The 21,316-nt window shown below is 45.2% G+C and overlaps 2 protein-coding genes across 2 annotated transcripts; one reads left to right on the top strand and one right to left on the bottom strand.

The window, feature by feature from the left end:
• Window positions 1-540: 540 nt before the first annotated feature.
• TLNRD1 (talin rod domain containing 1) lies at window positions 541-2,983 on the bottom strand. The gene has a single exon (XM_009681284.2). The coding sequence runs from the start codon at window positions 2,388-2,390 to the stop codon at window positions 1,323-1,325; it is 1,068 nt and encodes a 355-aa protein (XP_009679579.1). The 5' UTR covers window positions 2,391-2,983; the 3' UTR covers window positions 541-1,322.
• Window positions 2,984-13,758: 10,775 nt separating this feature from the next.
• MESD (mesoderm development LRP chaperone) lies at window positions 13,759-21,242 on the top strand. Its single transcript, XM_068959014.1, has 3 exons — window positions 13,759-14,011; window positions 18,342-18,574; window positions 19,322-21,242. Exons 1-3 carry the CDS (start codon window positions 13,847-13,849, stop codon window positions 19,584-19,586), a joined length of 663 nt encoding a protein of 220 aa, XP_068815115.1. The 5' UTR covers window positions 13,759-13,846; the 3' UTR covers window positions 19,587-21,242.
• Window positions 21,243-21,316: the final 74 nt, after the last annotated feature.

Genomic DNA, 21,316 nt, shown 5'->3' with positions numbered 1-21,316 from the left:
CAAGCCTCAGAAGAATCAAAGGGCCCAGTCCACCAAACCTTCACGCTCCTAAGCAGACACACAGAACAAGCAGGACCATTTAGCAGGGTAAACCTTTTCAAGAGGCCCTTAATAAATTAACATGAAAACTCACAAGTTTAACACAGATGGCCCACAACATCTGTAAGAGTGAAAATATACAAACTTCTCAAAGATTACCAGAATGCTGATAAAGACGAACAAAGCCAGCCAATGCCCCTCTGCAGCAACTGCCAGCACTCTGCAGATGGAATAATCCCAATGCGTACAGCACTGTCCAGCTTTCCATAAATGCAATTAAAAAGAGTATCTCTGTCAGAGAAGTCTGAAAGGGGAGGGGTGGTAGTGGGGGGGGGGGAGGGACAGCATTTATGAAAATAAAAGAACTGAATTCAAGTCTGTATGCTGCTGTCTAGCACTACAGTTACATTTGTACCACCCATTCCCTGGGGAAAATGACATACAATGCAAACAGGCCTAGTTGTTCAATTATTCAAGTATTAAGAGATTCACAGAAAGACATCTGAGAAACATAACATTTTAATAGATGAAATAAATACTCCAGTACATGCAAGATAAAAACTGACATTGGAAAAAAAAATTAAAAATCACTTTTGTTATAGTGTAATTTTTGTTTGTTTGTTTAAACACTCACAGTAGCTTTTCCCCCAGTTTGGAAATCAACACATGGAAAACGTAATCACAACCTCCAGTCCTTCCACTCCTACACACCAAATGCACTTCTAACCTAACACTTGATGCAAAAGGAAAAAAAAAATCATACAAAACAAAAACAAACAAAATAGTAGCTACATCCATCATCTATGTGTTGTTGGGTTTTTTCATTTTTTAAATGAGTGAGAACTGAGGTAACCTTTTTCCTGCACAACTGAACAGTAAAATTTAGAAGGTAAATTTCGGAAGACAAGACAAGACATACTTTAAAAACCGCACCCAGCGCGATTAAAGCTTCTTTTTTTTTTTTTCTTTTTAAGATACCCCCACCTCCCCAAATATAAAACTTTTCAACAGTTGCTATTACCATTTGTTTGTGTGCAGATTTGTTGACTAAAGGAAAATGTATCTGCGGATACTTGCTTGACTTTAAAATAAAATAAAATGAAGCCAAAACTGGCTACCTTTATTGGTATGTATAGTTTGAATACGCTGCTCTGCTTCTTCACCACATGAAATCAAAGGATTGGGCTCATCCAAGCAAATTCTTTGGTATACAAAAAGGGGTAAGGAGGTGGGATATTATTTTCCTTTAGCAGTGACTGGGATCTAAACAGAGGGTGTGGGGGTTAATTCACAGAATTGGAGTTCACTGGCGGTAAAGTCCTGGGTGAAGATCTTTCTCTTAGTGCCTGAGATAGCAGGTTGCAACCATCCGAGACGGCGCAAGCTGAGTTCCTCAACCTTTCCCTGTAATCGCTCATTTTGGTGCTACTTTCGGGGTGTTGGGCTATATCCCTGAGGCATTGGGTCAGGAGCACACAAGCAGATACCACACTCATGGCTCCTCCTAGGATGGCAGTTTGCACAGCTTTGCCCTCTGGATTAATGGTGGCAGCTTTACCCAAAAACTGGGGCTCAGTGGCAAAGCCCACCAGGGCATAGACAGACTGCACCAAAGGTCCACTGAACAAGACGCACCGGTTCCTGGTCAGCTCGCTGGGTGAAGTCTTGACCTCCTTGACACACGCCAAGAGGGCAGAGGCGCTGGTGCTCATACATTTGACACTGAGTTTGAACTGCTCCTTGGCAAATTTATCCTTGGATTTCTCACTGGCCAGCACACAGGCGTCTGTAAGGAATTTCAAGTTCTTGGACATGTTCTGGGAAACCTCCAGCAGGAGCTGTGGGCTCATATCTGCCAAAGGGGTGGTCTTCAAAACCCCACAGCCATGCTCCACCTCATGCCTACACCGGGTCACCTTGTAGCGATCCACCAAGCCAGGCAAAGCAGGCTGGGCCCCCGGAGTCTCCACCGCAGCCAAGTAGGCAGCGTGAGCAGAGCATTCGGTCAGGGAGACCACCAGCTCCCCCATCTCCATCAGGCTATCCCCCACCTCTCCGAATCGCCCCATGTTGAGCTGGCTCTGGACATCATGGGTCAAGATGGAGAGTCCTTTGGTCCTGGCAATGATCGTGTCCCTGCACTTCTCGAAGGACTCCCCGAAGACAGACAAGCTCTCAGTGTTCACTGGCCTGGTCTCGCTTGACAGCAGAAGCAGATCAGCTACCAGTTGCATCTTGATTTTGCAGTGGTCGCAGATAGAGATGAGCTTCTTCCTCTGCAGGGAGCTGCTGCTGGGGATGCCGCTGCCAGACACCTCACTGGTGGACTTGCCAGAGCCACCACTAGCCATAGCGCCGGGGGGGCACTCGCATGCCGCTCGCGACCCCACTGCCACCGCCTCTGCCACCGCCGCCCGAGCAGTCCTGACTGAGCCCGGCAGGATCGCTCTGCCTTTTCCGCAACATCATTCCATTAATCGCCGGGAGTCAAGAAAAGGCTCTGGGCGCTGGGGCTGCCGCTGCTGCGGGGAGCAAACTCGCCGGGCGGCCGCCTTCGCCCCTACGACGCTCCAGCAGCAGGTCGGTGCTCGCCAGTAGACCCCGGGCCCCGTTCCGGCATCATTTAGGTAAATATATATATTTTATGGGTTTTGGGGGGGGGGGAAGGGGGGGAGGTTGCACGTTGGCCTCCCTCCCCTCCACCACCTTCCTCCGGCTTCCCGGCAGCGGGATTCTGCGCAAAGTTCCCTTCACCAGGCGGAATACCTCAGAGGCGCGGAGCAGTTGCACGGAGTTCGCGCAGGGGCGCAGCCCTCGAAGTTGCTGCCGTGCCCCGGCTCCTCCGGTCGGCGAGCAGAAGCCGGGCGCAGATCGCGAGGGCCGGAGGGGCGGCGGCCGCGCACCATGTGCCGCCCCCGGCGCGCCCGCCGCGGCCCCGCGCCGCCGGCTCGCAGGAAGCGCCGCGGAGGGTGTGGCCGCCCCGCGCCGCGCCGCGCCGCCACAGCCCCGCGCAGCGCACCCCGCCGCCGCGCCGGGACCCGGGACGGGGAGTGGGGGGGGGGGGGAAATTAAAAAAAGAGAGCGAGAGGGAGGGAGAAAGAGAGAGGGAGGGGGAAGGAAAAAAAAAAGAGCCACCGGATCCGGGTGCTGGGGGACGGAGGGAGGGATCCGTTCCCCTTCCTTCTGCGGCTGCCTCACTCCTTCCTGCCTCGGTCATTCACGCGGCCGCCGCGAGCTCGCTCCCCGCCGCCGCGGTCCATGCCCCCTTCGCCCAGGGCCCCGCAGACTCGGCGCCGCCGGCCCCTCCTCGCCCGGCTCCCGCTGTGGCCGCCGCCGCACCAAGTTAGGCTCTTCCCGCAAACAAGGGTGGTGGCTCGGGGCTACAGCCGCGGATGCTGCAACCCGCCCGGCCTTGCGCTCCTCCTGCCATGTTTTCTGGCTGAGTCGCCAACTCCCAGGGAAGGGAAGGGGGGGGGAAAAAAGGGGGGGGAGGGGGGGAAATCTTCTTCTTTAAAATTCCCTTTCTCAGGCTTTCAGACAAACTATTGGGAAGAGGCGGCTGCTGCGGATCTGCCAGCCAGACGCTGCATGGCTCTGAGGGAGGCTCCCCCCTCCCCGTTGCCTTTGCTGTAACCTCACTTAAGCCTATCGAAATCTTTTGTGCGGTGTCACCGCCCTTCGTTTAAATCCTGCCCTCCCCCCGCCGCCCCGCTCCACGCCTGCCGCCTCACGCTCCTCCCAGGCAGAGGGGGCAGCAGCGCCGTGCCGCGGCCGGCGCCGCCCGCCCGCCCGGCGGCCGCGGGCCCGCGCGAGGCACCGGCCAACGGCTCCAACGGCCGCCGCAGCCGCCTGGCGCGCGCGCGCGCGCCCCCCGCCTGAGGCGAAGCGGGGTGAGGGGAGGGGGGGGGGAAAGCTTTTCCGCAGGTTCTGCGGCCGGGGCGAGGGATCAAAAAGAGCTGCTGAATGAATAAATATAAATAAATAAAATAAAAATCATGTCGGGGTGAGCGGCAGCCGGGTGAGAGGAAGGTGAAACGCAGAAGGAAAAGGGGCTTTGCCGGATGAGATCAGCCCGAGAGGATCGGCGCAGGGCGCCGGTGCCGCAGCCGCCCGCTGGCTGGGGACGCGCCGGGCGGCCGGGGGGGCCAAGGCGCCCTCCGCCCGCAGGCGGCGGCGGGGTCCGCGGCGCCCCCGGGCCGGCTGCCCGGCCTGCCGCTGCCAGCAGGGCTTTTAAGGTAAGTTTGATGTTGCAGGGAAACTCCCGGCGTTGTCACGGCGCGGCGCGTTACATAACGAAGGCGGGCGCGGGCTGCAAGCGCGGCCGCGGCTCGCAGCGCAGCAGAGCTGCGGCATGGGACGTAATTCACGCATTTGTTAGGCTTCAGATAGGGGGGTCTGTTTCCTGTTTCAGTTAATGGGGTAATAGATTGAACAGGTTTCACGAAGAGGGAGCCGCTGTTACACCAGCGGAGGGCTCAAGCTTTCTTTGCTTTAATTTAGTTTAACAAGCCCAACACTTTGTTGGATATAACCGGTACTATAAACACGGTATAGGGCATTATTACCTCTTTTTTTTTTTTTAACATAAAAATATTGCCGCCCTCCACCGTATCCGCTGGTCTTGGGGTAAGGTGGAATCCCATTTCTTAATCCAGTGAAAATGAATTTGGAATGTTCCTCTCGTGTTTCTGTCTTGTTTTTAAAGATTTGTTGCCATTTGTTAGAATTTAGTGGGGAAGATATAATCTTGCTGGCGTATGGAAAGTGTCTGAAAAATAAGACTTTCTCCTCTGGCTTACTTCCCTTCTGGAGCACACCAAGGACTCTGTAAGGCGATTCCTGCCGTAAGCAAGATGTTATGCTAAGTGAATTTGAGGCAAGCAAGCTAATGCCACTAAATAATAATGCAGTGAAAATTACTAATTGTGCTGGAACAAGTTATAAGAAGATGGGCTTAATGCTCCCCGGGATGCTTCCAAAGGGGATGTATAGTTTGGTAAACGCTGGTGATAAGAAACGCTAATGTCCCACACATCAGCTTCTCCGCTGTTATGCAACAGTATAGTACCAAAGAATCGGGTTTCATTTTGAAACAATATTTTACATGGGTTATATTATTTTAAGTAATAATATTCTTTTGCCCCTTTCAATCAGACTTGACTTTAATGTTAGACTCTTAATTCTAGGGTCTTACAATGCACTTAGCAGGCTACAAAAATCTAAAATTGTATATTGGGCCCAATGCACATTTACATTGAAGTCCTGCTATGTACATACTATTGCAGTGGCATAAGTGACCTGAATGTAAATGAAAATCAGACCCAGAATGTCGCTTGCATGCCAGGTCCAGTGATGTCCTGGCACAAATAGAGCCCATCAAATGCACTGCATACTTTTACAGCTCTTTGGGTAAGTTTATTTGTACGTATTCTCAGTCGTCACCTAAAGGCACCTGTGGTCTTCTCTACTCACTTGTAGAGAGGGACGTGAACGGGATGAATACACTTCTGAAAGTGGCTGGGTGGACAGGATGCACACTATTGGGGGGAAAAAAGTCCCCTCTGTAGAGCTAGGCCTGAGGAAAGGGGCAGATACTCTCTTCTGGGTGTGTCAAAACTATGGCAGTTCTCCACCCATTCCTCCTCACTAACTGTGAGGAAAGTTCTGTTTGTTTAAGTCAGATTATAGCAGTTTTAAGGAAGGTCATGATTTGGGCCTAAACAATTTGGGCCTACTGCCAACAACTGGTTTTCAAAAAAAGCTATAAATAGGAATGATTTCAGAATACTCCGAAAAATAAGAATCAATGGCCAGCAGAACTCAGCTGACTTTGTATTTCAAAATATTTCCAGATATGTCCTTAAGAGAGGCAGTGAGATGTTATGTAGCAAGAGGAATGCCTGTCATATAAATATTAACCTAGATTTTTTTAAATGAGGATTGGCTATGTTTAATGAGGGTGTGAAAGATTTAATTTTAGAAAGCTTTAGGTCTCACCCCGGCTAGAAGAGGTGGTAAATGACGTAATTATCTTTTCCATCTTTAGATAGTGCTGCCATGATTCTCCGCCTGGTTTGTGCCATTCCCCTAGAGCAAAGCGGAGAGACCCTTGATCTGGAGTGTCTTGTGGCTCCTCCACCACCCTTCCTGCCAGCTGCCCACATCAGAAGGCCTTACACAGCCAGGCCTTACACCATGGCAGTTCCTACCAGTTGAAAGGGCCACCAGAGCTCTTTGTAACTGATATAATATAAAGCAAATATTCTTTGCGCTCCTTTAATCTACCCACGAGACTGAGCCCACTGCTTATTGGCCTCAGTATTAGCAAGAGGCAAAACCAGCAGTTTTTGTAATTTAGTAGGTTGCTTGTGAGCAGTGTGTCTCCAAGTCAGTCTTGCTAAGTGTCATTTTCCTCCAGTAGTAGCCCAGGATGTTCTGCTGCTTTGCATATGAAATGCATGATGAAGAGTAACCTGACTGTGCCTTTGCGTTTGCTTTTTTGGAAAAAACTGTGTAAAATATCACTTATACTTGTCATTTTCACTGTGGAGGAGGCGTGCTGTTGGAGCAGCTGCCTGTTGAATCCTTCCTACCCACCACTGTTGCTTCATTAGGTACTCTCGGCCCAGCTAGACTGAAGACCACGCAGAGCCTGGATTTACCATGCTTGCATGTAACCGCATTTGCTGTTAAGGTTGTCATTATTTGATTGAATAAGCCCTTGGCTATTTTTGGTGCATCTGACCATTTTTCACTCGCAGAACAATGTACCGCAGGACGAACGCAGCTCTGAAAGGAGTTATGTGAAAAGGATGCATACAATTTAAGGGGGAAAAAAAGCTGTTGGTGTATAGGCTAAGGGAGGGGGGAAAAGAGGGATGAGGAAGCACAGCCTATGTTTTAAGTTGCATCCATAAACTAATAGTTTCTCCCCCACCTCCCCATTAGCTACAATCAGGTCGAAGTTTATTTATTTCCATTAATTCTTAACAGTTTTTAAGGCCATTATTTGACCATAAACACATAGTCTTACTATAAAAGGGGGCCTTGAACACTGATTGTCTTGGCTCCAGTAATTTGAATAGAACTGAGGCTCAGATAGCTGCATAATATAAAGGTCCAGTAGACGTACCTGTATTGTGTAGGATGAAACTTTTACTCAGTGATGTTTGGGGTGGGTCTTTCCTTCTTGTAAGTAAGTCCTTTGCACATCTCTTTCAGGAAGGATGTGTGCATACCCATTTCATTTCATAGCTGCTGAGTCCAAAGGTGATCTGCAGGACTTTGGCAGCTCTGTGAAATAACGTACTACTCCTTGTGCTCAGGAGACATGAAAAATCAGATGACCATGCTTGACTGTAAAAAGATTTCACTGACAAAGTCTGAATGAAATAACTCTCTGCGCTGAAAACTGCTGGCATTGTCACACACAAGGGATTAAAAGGCTTTTTAATGTGGCTTAGTAGTGTACAGAAGATTGGCTTACTTGTGTGAGCTCTTCTTTCGTCACATTGATCTTTATTTTGCATTGTGCTTTGTACAACAAAAACTGGAGGCTGAAGTCTTTGTTCCGGAATCATCTGACAGGCCTTGGCCCTTTCATTGCTTAGTAAAATCTTTTTTGTGAAGGAGAGATTGATTTTTGCCAGCGCAGCCACTGTTGAGTAATAGCTAAAGAATACCAAGTTGTAATAATTTTATGATCACTGTATGTGGCCTGGTTGGTGAGAGGAAGTTACTATACAATGGTTTATATTACTTTCCTGTATGGATGTATTGATCTAACTTAATGGGGAGCTAGCTGATGAAGGAATAAAAGGCAATTCAGTGGTTCCCCTGGGTCAGCTATATGTGACTAAAGCCATGAGGTGGTAATTACAAGACGATAGCTCCAGTTCCAAAGGATGTAACTGTTTTGTCAGGCTGAGAACGAGAAATCAGAGAAGAATAAAGTTGGCGGAGACTGACAAAGGCAATCACAGAATGACTTAACACAGAGCAAGACTTTGCAGAAGAGGCTGGAAGGAACTGGGCCTTCTTTTCTACAGCAATGGGATGGTAAGTCACACCAGAGGAGAGGCAAGTGTGTTGACTGGTTTATTGTTTTTAAGATCTACTCTGTCTTAAATAGTTTGGTGCTAAGTAAGTGTTTTGTGGTCAGTACTTAACTGTTGTTACTTCATGAGAGACTGAAACTGCAGGGTCTGGGTTTGTGTCAGGTCTGCAGAGGTAATCATGATTGATACACTAGGGATGCAACCTGAGAACCGGTCTGCGTGTAGCAAAGTTGTGTGATTCCACTTTTTAAAAAGTGGAAGGATTGCTGGAAGAATGGTTAACCAACTAACTGTGAGAACATAGTCACAAGGGGTTTTTTTCTTCTTTGAAAATGATTTTTTTTTTATAAATAAGAAGCCTTTATAATAATAGCTAGGCTTTCAGAAACAGGCTTAAACTTGGCATTTTGATGTATTTCTTCTTATTGCATAGTTAAAAAACGATATTTGAGGTAAGAAAAAATTATATCGATACCGTTAATGTAAATATCTTAGTCATGTCTAACATACTAGTTAGCTCCTGTTGCTGTAACTGAAAGATACTACAGAAAAGTAGATTGCAGTTTGTTCTTTTTGCATTCACCCTTATTGCACTGTTGTTTTCACCACTTACTATATATAATCAATTGGTTGTCCCCTGCTGCTAGTACAGATATTTAATACATTGACATGGAAAAGAGAAACAGTTTTTAGGAACAGGAAAATGCAGCTCAAAACTCCTCTTCCACTGAGTGGAAGGCTGCGCCATTTTTATGCTGACCCAATCAGTAATGGCTTTCTGCTTCAGTTCTTGTCCACCACCTGCACATATGGATATCCACCCTACCCCTAGTGTTTTATGAGGCAAGCACCCAGGAGGGGAGATGCAACAGAGTTACTTGTGTCCACTGCCCCTCCCTGAAGCTGGCAAGAAGGGCCACATACAGTTTTGTAGGTTGGTTGGCTTGAAATTCAGAAGCGCTTAATGGAAGAGTTGTAAATGCTATTCATGAGAGTGATCCATCATAAACAGGAATCCTAGACCCTCCCTTCAGGCTCTTAGGTCTGCTTTTGCTGAGATCAAAGGAGAACACAGTATTTTGAACAAAATGTGCAAGGGCCCACCCTTCCTGAATTGCTCATTCTGTCCTTCAGCTGAAATACTCTACAAAAAGTTTTTTTTTTTCCCCTTTTCTGTTTTACTACATATCATGAGAGAATTTTAATAGATGGTTTCATAGGCTCACTGCAGGGAGTCTCTGACCCTACACTTTCCCTATATTGTGGGTGTGCATTCTCTGAGGGGAGCTGTTGATCATTACCAGTTTCGGTCTAGCATCTTTAATTCAGCAGAAGTTCTTGTAATGTATTACTTACACTAGATGCAAATGCCAAAACTGACCTGTAAACCTGAAATTAAATTGGGACTCCAAAATTAATTTCACTTAGATTGTGGAAATTAGACTATAAATGGCATTCCTGTGGGAAGCAGGTAAACCTTATTTGACATTCACTTAATGTAATTCTTAACAGGGTAACTTTAAATTGTATAACCAAGACGTAGTTTTAACTAGCACAGATCTGCAGCAAATCTGGCAGTGAGATGAGTATTAAGAGGAACATTCTGTGGTGCTTCTGAATTTAAGGATTACAGTGCCTGGTTTATTGCAGCTGACTGGACACTCGGTCTTCATGCCTCCCCCCAAAACCGGATCAAATAGGTAATGATTACAAAGCTAACGCATCATTTCCCAAAAAGCTCAGTTCAGTCAGTAAGTTTTAATTTATAGAATGCACATGCATAGAATAACATAAATTTATGGTAAAGATTGGCCAAAACTGATTTTCAAAGTTATTACCTGAATCAGAACTTCATGATGAAATCAGACTAAATCTTTGACCCCTAATTTGGGAACATTTTAAATTCAGGACTTGGTATTTCAAACAGGACCCAGCAATTCAAGGTCTGATTAGTTCTGGAAAAAAAAAAAGTATTATTGTAATAGATGGCAAGTGTATGCACTTGTTTCATGCAAGAAATACATTCAAGGAATGAAATTATTCTGAATCATTCCAGTGCTCACACGCTTGATGCCAACATATTTTGTTTGTTGTGCTGCTAATAGTAAATTTTTTTTTCTTTTTTTGAGACGTGGAACTGTTCTTGTTGATTTGAGAGAGACCATATTCAGATCTGATTCTTCAAGTTTTTCCCTGAATGTAACTGTATTCAGAAGTCTGAATTAACACCGGCACGGTCTTTGCATGAGATGCATTAGATGAGCAGGGGAACATTTAGGGTACTTATGATAATTTGACCTACTGAAAACATTAATTTTGAATGTTTTATTGAAAGTAACTCAGAGTAACCTGATATTCTGCGAAATGTGTGACAACACTTTTGAATAGAGTAAGAATACTCTGAATGCTGGGTCATCCCCAAACTTGCTTTAAGTTTTCTGGGAACTATTAATCATTAAGTCTTCTGTATTATTTAGCACAACATTGCCCTGGTGCTCTACTAAGATTGCAGGTGCTACAGCAGTTGTAACGAATATCTGGCTGCACAAAGAGCATAGCTGGGCACCAGACCTTAATTGTTTTAGATATCCAAGGTCTAAAGATCTGCCTTTTGCAACAGCTCGTTCATCTGAGCCACTATTAAACATCCCTTCCTATTAGTGGAGTTCTAACAATTGATTAATTCTTCCAGACACAGAGTATGGGTTGATAGCAGGTAGCTCTTAGGTGTTCATTCTCCCTTCTGTGTGCTTACGACTGATCTTTTGATCTTGTTAGTTTCTTTAATCTCTTAATTGTCCTTCTGAGATGGGCCTGCCCGTTCCATGATGAAATCAAGTTCTTTGTTCTTTCCAAAGCTGAATGTCAACTCATAAGAAACAATGGTATGGGAAGTATATTTTACACAAATATAGTTCCAGAAATGAAGATTAGATTTAAAAAATAAAAATCAAGTAAACAGAGAATCCCAACGGAAATTCAGAACATCCTGAATCCGCTCAAATTACAACTTGGCCTACTCAATAATGAAAGCTTTTTATATGAAGAGGGACAGTAGATTTCCATTTCTGATAGGGTGTAGCTTTGCTGTTGGAAAAACTAATCATAAAATTTGCCTATTGCAGAAGTACAAATAACAGGCAAAACTTCATATGTTTCTTGGCATGACTATACGGGACTTTAAACTACTAGATAAAACACTAAGCATCTTACGTTTGCAATCTACAATGAAAGTAGTATTATCAGATATGTTCTGTATTGTAGTCATAATAGTGTTGACTGCAAAAGCTTTAAAAACTTTTAAGGAATATGAAAACACTTAAACTGTAAAATATTTGTACGATTCTAGATGATTTCTATGATTTCAGATTACTTGTAGATTCTGTGTTCTCTACTCTGAACAAAACATGTGTACCTCAATAAAAATAAGATGCAATGTAATTTGCCCTGTCAGTGACATGTATTTCTAAATGAATAGTTTCTGCTTCTCATTAAGATTTGCATGGGAAAGAAGAACAGTAAAGCTCAGAGACAGGCTGAATAGGTGTCTGTCCTGCAGCTGACTCCACAAAGAGCGTAATTACTTTGAGCAAGTTCTTCCTGGACACAGAATTTTCTGCCTGAAGGGAGATAGTTTCACGGTCTGAGTCGAGCATGGAAAGTATCTTCCTCTGAAATTAAAACTTGTATATGCATGACAAAATGCAAAGTGTTGTTTGGTGCAAGGCTGGATATACTGAACTAGTCGTTCACTTACTTACCAAAGGATATTGGATTACTTTTGAGATCCACATGTAAACGTGAGCACTGTGTATTAAAGAAAGTCAAAGTTGGCTTGTTCTAGTAAGAGAAAACAGAACTGAAGGAAATATTTCCCAGTAGAAAGGCAGCAAAAATATATATTATGATATGTCTAGCGTTCTATAATTGAATAGTTAGTATTTAATCTTTTCCAGTGAACGTAAGCATGATCCAGTAATAACAAACTTACCAGAATCATATTCTAGTAAAACCTCATTAATCATAGCAATCTGATATACTCTACCTAATGTTCATTATATTTAATGAGAAATCACTGAGCAAATGTGCTCATTAGTGACTTATGGGACAGCTTTGGGAGAAGTACTTGACTAAACCCCTGGTTCAGTTATTGCACGTTTAACAAGCTTCATGAATAGCTATGGCCTAACAGCTTCCTGTTTGTCAGACATTTCTGAAATTTTAGAAAATTATAACTCCCCACTATGGAGGCTGCAGACCAGGCTGGTTGTTTATCAGGGTGCTGTAATCTTGGATCCCACATCCTCCTCTGCTTGCTAAATATTGAAGACTGCAGTTTCTCTATGCATATGCTTGGTGAGCTGATGCTTCATGTGGCTCGCCTCCGTGAAGTTGACAAGCAACGTATCCCTACAGCACCTTTATCAAGCCAAGAGTTAGTCGTGGATTCAGAAAGCTTCCCCAACCCAAATCCATGTGTACTGACTGCTTGCGTTCAGTATTTGCCTGCTGCTAAGCACAATGGGCTCCCAGTTCATTATAGGACTATACGCAATGGCAGGATTGGGGCTGGAGTGTTCACTCACTGGAACGGGTTCCTCTGCGCTGAACCTGCCCTGCCCTGCCCTTGGCTTCACCACTTGAACAGAAGAGCAGCCTGAGCGCCTACTACCCTGATGGTAATTAGTATCTACCGGTAGCAGTTACTGTGATGCTTCCGCAAACTCCCAAGTATAAACTGCTTGGAGCCCAAGTTTAAAAGACAAAAGGGAAGATGGTGCTGTTTATACTTAAGATGACTTTCATGAGGAAAAAAGAAAGGCTGAAGACTGATACAAGCATATACAGACATTAAACTGCATAATTGCATGCCTTTCAGACCAGGGACTATTTGTCCCAGCCTGTACAAAAACAGATCCTTATCTCTTGTAATTTTTGTGGTGTTCAGGTATTTTACAGTTCTATTTTATTAACAAAACAGCTTTATTTTTAAAACTACTAAAAACCTAATGTTGTTGAGATATTAGTTTAAAAGCAGACCTTGTTGCAATAGGGCTGGTTCCTAGCACACAGTTCAGTGAACGCAGATACTTGTCACCCTGCTTGAAAAAGCAACAAAACCAAATCAGATAGTGTATGTTCCACGAGCTATTCAATCATACTTAAAAAAAAAAAACCAAAAAACCCAACCAACAATGGCCATCTTTCACTCAACAGACTGGGCCAAATTCTCTGCGGGACTACCCAGCCGGGCCTGCGCCGGGTGCAAGGCTGCAGGCGGCTCGTTGTGCGCAGGCCGCATCCCACGCCCACGCGCGACATCCCGCCCGAGGAGGAGGCCGCCTGCCCCTTGCGCCCGGGGCGCGCTCCCGGCAGCAGCCCCGCACCGGCCGAGGAGGCTCCTGGCGGCGGCCGCGCAACCCCCCGCGCCGGCGCTCAGTGTCCTCCTCCTTCCCCGCTCCCGCCCCACCGCAGTCCCCGGCCGCCTCCCCCTCTCCTGCCCGCCTCCAGCCCCTCACCCCGAGCTCGCCTCGCCCCGGCCCCGACGTCCCACCCCCGTGACGCCCAGCCCGCTCCGCGCCGCTTTCGCTGCCCCTTCTCGCCTTCCGGCTCCTCCTTCCCCGGCCCCCGCCGCCCATCCCTCGCCCTCCGCGCCCTCCCGCGCGGCAGCGGGCCGCGCCGCCGCCATTGCCCCCGCCCCTTAAGGCCGCTGGGGCCGCCTCCCCGGGGCCGCCGCGCGCCGGGAGAAGATGGCGGCGGCCGCTCGCTGGGCGCTGCTGGGCCTGGCGCTGTGGCTGTGCGCGGCGGCCGGGGCCGGCGAGCCCGAGGGGAAGCGGCGGGCGGGGCCGGCCAAGAAGAAGGACATTCGGGACTACAACGACGCGGACATGGCCCGGCTGCTGGAGCAGTGGGAGGTACGGGGAGGGGCTGCGCCTCCCGGGGCCCCGCGCAGGGCGCCCGCGCGCTGCCGCCGGCCGCGCAGCCCGGCCCCGGCGCCGCCCTCAGCGGCAGCGGCTTCTCCCGGCGCGGCCGGGCCGGCGGCAGCGCGGGCCGCTCTCCCGGCACGGGGCGGCGCCGCCGGCTCCTCCGCGGGGAGGCTCTGCGCCTCCTCGGCCGGGGGGAGGCGGGCGGCGGCCCCGCGGCGCGGCAGCGTCCCGCCCCGGCGGCTGCTTCCCGCGCTCGGCTGAGGCGCCGGGGCTGGGCGAGGCAGGCGGCCCGGTGCGGCCCTGGGGCCGCGGCCGCCGCCCCCCTTTGCTCGGGGCCTGGGCTCGCGGGGCGGAGGGCGCGGTGGGGCCGGCAGAGGCGGGGGCCAGCTGGCGCTGGGGGCGCCAGCGGCGGGTCGCAGCGGCCTGCCTTCCCCCCCCCCGCCGCGCGCCGTAGGACCATCAGCTGGTGCGAGACCTTCTCTTGCCAACACGCGCTGTTCGTGCACGTCAGTAGCCCGGTTTGCTTCAAATGCCCGCAGCTCTGGAGCGGCGAAGGATACCAGTTGTGGTGCAGCAGGACGGCTAGCAAGAGGAATGGATGTTTGCCCTTACAGAGCAGATCTCTTGTTCTGTTTTGCAGTTTTGTTTTTTCCTTTGCTGCCGCTCCTGGCTGTAACGATTCCAGCTAATTCCAACTCTCTCTTGCTCCCACTCATCCCCATCAGCCTGCTCCCTCGCCTTTCTTTGACTCTCATTTCTCAGTGTGGTTGTTGTGCCACTCTTTGGTACTTTTCGTTATTTTTTTTTTCTCTCATCATCTCCCTGTAAGTGCTAAAGCATTCGTCTGTGTCTTTTATTCCCTCTCGTGAGGCTGTTCTCTAGAATGTTTTGCACAAAAACTGGAGGAGATACTAGAGTGAAAACTTTTGTCTCATATGTATTACCTGTTATACTGGTAAGCCCTGGGAGAAGAAAGTAGCTGAAACATGGGCTCACAATTAAAGGTTCTGTTTGGTCTTCTGAATGGTCAGCTGTATGGCTTTTTGCCGGGCAGTAGTTAGGACATATACGGGCAGTAGTTAGGACATATACGAAGAACACGAAAGAATTGAGGGGGGGTGGCTAGAGGATGTGGCAGAGGAAGGGGCATGCATGGACTTGATGGAGTGGGGATGAGAGAGACAAAGGGGCCATTATACGTTTGAGTAGGAGTGAGGGGCACAGATCTGTACAAAGTCGAGTCTCGTGAGCGTCCGCTCAGTGAGGTGAATCCTACTACTTTATACTTCCACGGTAATGGACGTGGAGGCACTGGAAGATGGTGGTTGTAATGGTCTTGGGGAGCCTGGCAAGGTTGGGGCTGTGGTTCCAGCAGCTGTCACAGGAGGAGTAGACAGACGCCTTTCCCTGCGGGCTCCTGTGCTGTGGGCTGGTGCCATCGTTTGCGTGGCTGCTTGGTGAACTGGTAGAGTGAGCTAGTGGGGAAAATGAGCATGGGGAAGGGGAAAAGAGATAAAGGTTGCTTAAGTAGCCCAGCTGTAGAACGTGAAACTAAAGCTTTAAGGAAGGCCACTTATGTATATCTTCTGTCTTCTTGTATCCCCTTTTCTCACCTGTGGGAGTGCTTAAAATATTCTGGTTATACATGGATGTGTGTTAACTTCTGATAATTAGTAACATTTCCTTCTAAACGCTGTGTTTATTAAAGACTTGGCTGTAATCTTCATCTCTTTTTAAGCTTGTTTTGACAGAGCAAAGGGGGGGGGTGCAAAGTTACTACTAAGGTATCTTTCCGAACTTTTGAATCCTTTGAACAGTTAGAGTAGACCAGGCTTGTCAAAAGTGGAGAAGCTAAAGGATTTTAATTCTGATGCCTTGCAGGTTTTAATTTTGATGCCTTACTACTCCCTTTGGGATCAGTAAACGGCCTGTGATTTACCAGCATTCAGTGTGCTTAGCCCTTGCCTCCAGTAGAGGCGGAACAGGGTAAGGAAAATACCCTTGGTTCATGCCACCTAGGGCTTTCCCTCATGGAAGGGGACTCTCCAGCAGCCTTGAATGCAGAGGAGCTGGAGGCAGAACTAAGAATCTGGTCTGGAGGTCTTTAACTGAAATGTCATATTCTTTAAAATAGTTCATTACTGTGATAAGCTTCAGACTTCCTCAGGCTTGACTCTGAGCTAAGATTATTTAATATGCTAAGGAATTGGGTGGTATGTGTTGCAAATATTTTAAAAAATATATAACCTAGTGAGTTAATGAGAAATACATAAGAATAAGAGTTGAGGGGAGGAGGAGAGAGAGCAGGAATCTGTAGTTGTTGCTTTATCTATATATTGCTTTCTCTCTGGAGCCTCATGTTAGTATGTAAATGAGTGAATCTGCCAGACTTTTCAAAGCAAAAGCTTACATTTTTCTTCCAGCCTTCTATTTGATAGGTAGCTTTATAAATATAACATTGCACGATAGTTTGTGTGGGATCATGAAGAGAAGAAGCGTCACGCATGAAGGGGAGCTTTTGACCATTTCTTATAACAGACGGTTCTAGTCAAACTGTGACAATACCGCTTTATGAGCGGTTAGTTGAACAGTGAAGGGAACATAGTTAATGTTCCTTAGTAAGCTGTGTTGCCGCTATAGCCATAGTCGATTTCTGTATCGTATAAAGATTGTTTGAAAACTTTTGCTTCTGGCTTTCCTTTTCAGAAGTGAGAAGCAAGTTAGTTTTGTACTAACCAAACGAGTATAAAATTAGGATTAACTTGCTTTTACACCTGAAGAATGTCTTTAATTTCAATCATGCAAGATTTTATACTTTCACAGTACTTTATAAATATGACTGTTTTCCAGCTCCCCCTACAATAAGCATTGTTCCCACTTAGTGAGGGCAGTGGGACTTTCCCGGGCCTCTCCTTTGCTCTCAGTTCACTTACTGTGGAATTTTCAAAGGCATATGAGCTATTTGAACACATGCTTTAAACATGCAAAGTTGAAGCAAATATGTAAGTAGTAAGGAAGGAAAGGATCAAATTTAAGCCTTTTATAACTCTTATTCTGTGGCAACTAAATTATAAACTCCCTTGTCAGAAAGACAGCAGTCTACAAAATTGAGATGGGAAAAGAACAAAGGTCACTCCTGTGAAAGCTTAACCTTTAAAGGGTATTGGACAGACACTCCCCTGTACTGAGAGGATAGTGTTGTGTGAACTTGAATATGCGTGTGCAGAGACGAGAGCATAAAGCATGCTTAGATCTAAAAATCAAGCTAAGCTCCTGACCTTTGAGGCTTCTGAGGGGAGTATCTTTAGATATTGCTACAATTCATGTTTCCTAATGGAGTGATACATATTTTTGCTGAGTGTTTGAAGTCAAAACACCACCAAAAATATCTGCCTTAATTCCTGCTGATTTACTAGGGCTTGGGGTGGATGTCAGTATAAGACCTCTGAGGGTTTTTTGGGGGAGGGAGGAGGGAATTCTGCGATATAAATACTGTTAAGAAATCAAGTCCTGGCTTAATATGAGTTCTCACTCTGCTCTATCAGACACTGTTTTAACAGGCAGCAGTTTGAATTCTGTCTTCCCAAATATTTAAACGCCTGTCAACCTCAGTAGAGGCATCAGTTTGTTTTCTTTTTGTTTGTTTTATAACAGTGGTTTGGTCTTTTGAACTAATCGTGTTGTCAGAATGCCATCTTCTCTTCATCTGTGCATTAGGAAAAATCAGGAAACTCTTATTTTAAAAGTTCTCTTGTGGCATGAGCATTGAAATTCTGAATTATTGTGTTTTTATTTGTTCAGAAAAAGGAAAATGGAATTCTCAATCACATGATTCTCAATACTGAAGCCTCTTAAAGCGATACACAGGTGCACATACTTTTCTTTTTTAACTGATATACATATGAAGTTCTTCCGTTCTGCTTTTTCAGTTCATCTTGCTAACATCATAAAACAATGCTTAGTTCTTCATAGTTCCACAGAAATGTATAGTGTCTAGGTGGAGTGATATGAATTGACCTTGAGGCTCGAATTTTTCTCAGTACACAGGAAACAGATTCTACCTGTCAGTATAAAAATGTGCATCCTCTGAGGGGTTATAAATGAGAACAACATTCTTAGTGAAGTATCATGAGACATAACTCGCTCTTTCTTTTTGCTGTAGAATCTCCATTGTTAAACTAAACATAGCTTTCTCGTTATCAGAGCAGAGTAATTCTCTAAATAATGGGAAGTTTCAAAAAAGAACAGTTCTGTGGGAGTTGAGGGTTGTATAAAAGGGAACATTAAGTTTAGGGTTTATTTTTCCTTTACGAAACAGAAAGATGATGACATCGAAGAGGGGGATCTTCCTGAACACAAGAGGCCTCCAGCACCAATAGATTTCTCAAAAATTGATCCAGGCAAGCCTGAAAGTATCCTGAAGTTGACAAAAAAAGGGAAGACTCTGATGATGTTTGTCACAGTGTCAGGAGATCCCACTGAAAAGGAGACAGAAGAAATTACTAGCTTGTGGCAAGGCAGTCTCTTCAATGCAAACTATGATGTACAAAGGTAAGCAGCTGCATGCAAGGGTCAACTTCTTGCTTTACAAAACCCTTCTTTCTTCCTTCCTGAATGTCTTTTTAACTGCTCATCCTGTGTTCTACCCCTGCCCCCATCCCCATCGCTATTTCTTTGTTTCTCTATCTGTTTATATACAGATTTGTTTTTCTTTAAGAAAAACTCTAGAAACATTCTAGAGTGTAGCGCATTGATCTTTTTAACACTTATTCCTGGTGTATGTATAGCCTAGTTTCTCTTTCTCATTATGTTTCAGACGTTTTATCAGTTTTAGCTGTAATAGTTTGCCTTTACATGCTTGATGGAAAACATCACACTTGGAAGTCTTGTTACCACAAAAGGCTTTTCATTCACTTGGCTAAAAATGTGTCTTTATCTGTGAGAGAGACAGAGGATCATTTTGAAACAGAGGAATGTTGCACTCTTGAGTTGATAGTGAGAAGGGTTGCAGTTAAGTGTATGAAGCGGATCTAATACCCGTTAGTGCTTTTTATGCAGTGCCAAATTAAAAGTGCTTTTCATATTCTTAATCCTGCTTGGTTATTTGTAAACTTAACACTTATACTTTACTTTATTCTTACGTGTGCTAGTAAATTCTGTCCTCACTCCTAAACAACAAGACTAGCTTACCGCTCTGAAGTGCCTATCTTGATGTTGGAGTTGCTCTGAATTGAAGGAAAATACTTTAGCACTTGAAAGGCACAAAAGTAACTAAAGAAATATGTCTCTTTCCTCTAGGTTTATTGTTGGCTCAAATCGTGCGATATTTATGCTACGTGATGGTGGTTATGCCTGGGAGATCAAAGACTTTTTGATAAATCAAGAAAGGTGTGCGGATGTTACTCTGGAAGGTCAGGTTTATCCTGGCAAAGGAGCAAAAGAAGGTGAGAAAGTAAAAAACAAAACAAAACCTGAAAAAGCAAAGAAGAAAAAGGACGCAGAAAAGAATTCTAAAGGCATCAAAGAGGACAACCGAGCAACCAACCAGAGAGATGACCTATGACAGACACATTAACCAGACTGAATACTACTCTGGAAGGGAAATTATGTTTCCATACAATTCCTGGCTTTACTGGGGGGGGGGAAGGAGGAGGTGGAGATTACTGAGGTTAAGACTTTCGTATTCAAATACACCAGTTTACTTATTAATGTTGGTCGTTTGTTTAGTTAACAGTATTGGTAATGTTTAATACCAGAGATTGACTGCTTTTGTTTGTTTTTTGGGTTTTTTTATGGGTTTGTTGTTTAAAATTAACATGAATCTGTGCATCTAACATTGCATACTTTATTTAAGTGGAAAAGAAGGAATACAGTCTCAGAATACACGAGTGTTCATCTACAGTAGCAACTGTCCATCCTGAGTATGCAAATTAGTCATTGATTCATAGCTGCTGCTAGGTAGCAGGATACATTGTTAAAAGATGCTTCTGGGTGCCAGTTCTGCTGGATTCAGTGGGCAAAACTGAAAGAATAGTGTTACAGCGGCCAAAGATACCTGAAATTGTAAGGCTTAGGATTTGTCTGGTTGTACTGCCTGTTTATTTAAAAAAAACAAACAAACCAACCTTCTGTTTACTCCCTCCACGTAATTGCCTAGAAGCATAATAGAAACTGGGCAGAGATTCAGCTTAATGCACTCTAAATCAGTACAGAAATCGGTGCAGAAAGGAGATTCTCTACCCATCAGAAGTGATGCTATTGAGGTAAATGGAATTAGTACTAACATGAACGTTGTCTGAGTGAAAGGAAAAACTAGATCTGTGGCGTTCCAACTGCTACTGCTGTCAAAGAACTGTGCCTGTGGAAGCAAATCTATGTGCTGCAGTATCTAAAGAAAGTTGGAAGAAGTAGCCTTAACTCTGTAGTAAATGTGTTAGTTTAAGGGTTTGCATAAGTCTTTAAGAAAGCACTGCTTGCTGTACAGAGTTAAACTTTTGAGTTAGGTCACTCACTGATGTTTAATAATCAGATTTTTTTTTTTAATAGATTCCTGACTGGAGTGCTGATTGTAAATGAACATTGGTTTAAATACTATGAAGTTTGATGTACGGAAGCAAATTAAATTCCTCCTCAAAAGACTGATTAATTAGGGTTTTATTATTATTCAAACTGGTTTCAGTCAAACGCATGGCTTAGGATTGTGTTTCCCCTCTCCTCTCATTTGTTAAGGACTAAATGTGCTTAGTTTGTATACTCTGTGTCCTTTTTCAGAGGATGAGCACAGTATCAGGTATCTTAATTTGAGACTACTAAGACAATGTTGTTTTGATTTTTAAGGTGCTAAAATCCAAGTGCTTTGGATGAAAGGTCCTAGTTGAACCATAATGGTTGGCCGCGTGGAATACTTCAATTTCAAAAGTGGGAAACTGTGACTTACTTGGGTGCCAAGTGCATGTTCCAAAATAAAAGATGTCACTGAACCTAATGTTTTATTATTTTAAAGGCTTTACTTAATGAAACAGAAACGCTTTAAAGTTATGTATAACCTGTTAATTTAGTTAAATATTTGAGACAGGCGACCCGTCTTTGGATTCTGTACTTGCTTATAAAGACTAATGTGTTAATGAAGATTCCAGGTGATCATCATTATTTGCTTTTGGTGATGTTTGTATGAATTTATGATTAAAGAAATCTTTCATACAGCAGTTCACTAAACAGGTCTTTGCCTCTTTGTTTGAGTAGAAGCATTAAAAGCATGTATTTCTTCAGGTTTAACTATTACTTTTATATTCC

This window comes from Struthio camelus, chromosome 12 (genome assembly GCF_040807025.1).
Source record: "Struthio camelus isolate bStrCam1 chromosome 12, bStrCam1.hap1, whole genome shotgun sequence".
NCBI classification, from domain to species: Eukaryota; Metazoa; Chordata; class Aves; order Struthioniformes; family Struthionidae; genus Struthio; species Struthio camelus.
Note: the sequence above shows the minus strand (reverse complement) of the source record. Positions and strands in the feature narration are given on the sequence as shown.

Excerpts from the sequence above, each read along its gene's own strand:
- TLNRD1 (XM_009681284.2), bottom strand. The coding sequence starts at position 2,390 with ATGGCTAGTGGTGGCTCTGGCAAGTCCACCAGTGAGGTGTCTGGCAGC.
- MESD (XM_068959014.1), top strand. The coding sequence starts at position 13,847 with ATGGCGGCGGCCGCTCGCTGGGCGCTGCTGGGCCTGGCGCTGTGGCTG. Across the intron at positions 14,012-18,341 it reads GGCTGCTGGAGCAGTGGGAG|AAAGATGATGACATCGAAGA; the intron begins GTACGGGGAGGG and ends TTTACGAAACAG. Across the intron at positions 18,575-19,321 it reads GCAAACTATGATGTACAAAG|GTTTATTGTTGGCTCAAATC; the intron begins GTAAGCAGCTGC and ends TCTTTCCTCTAG.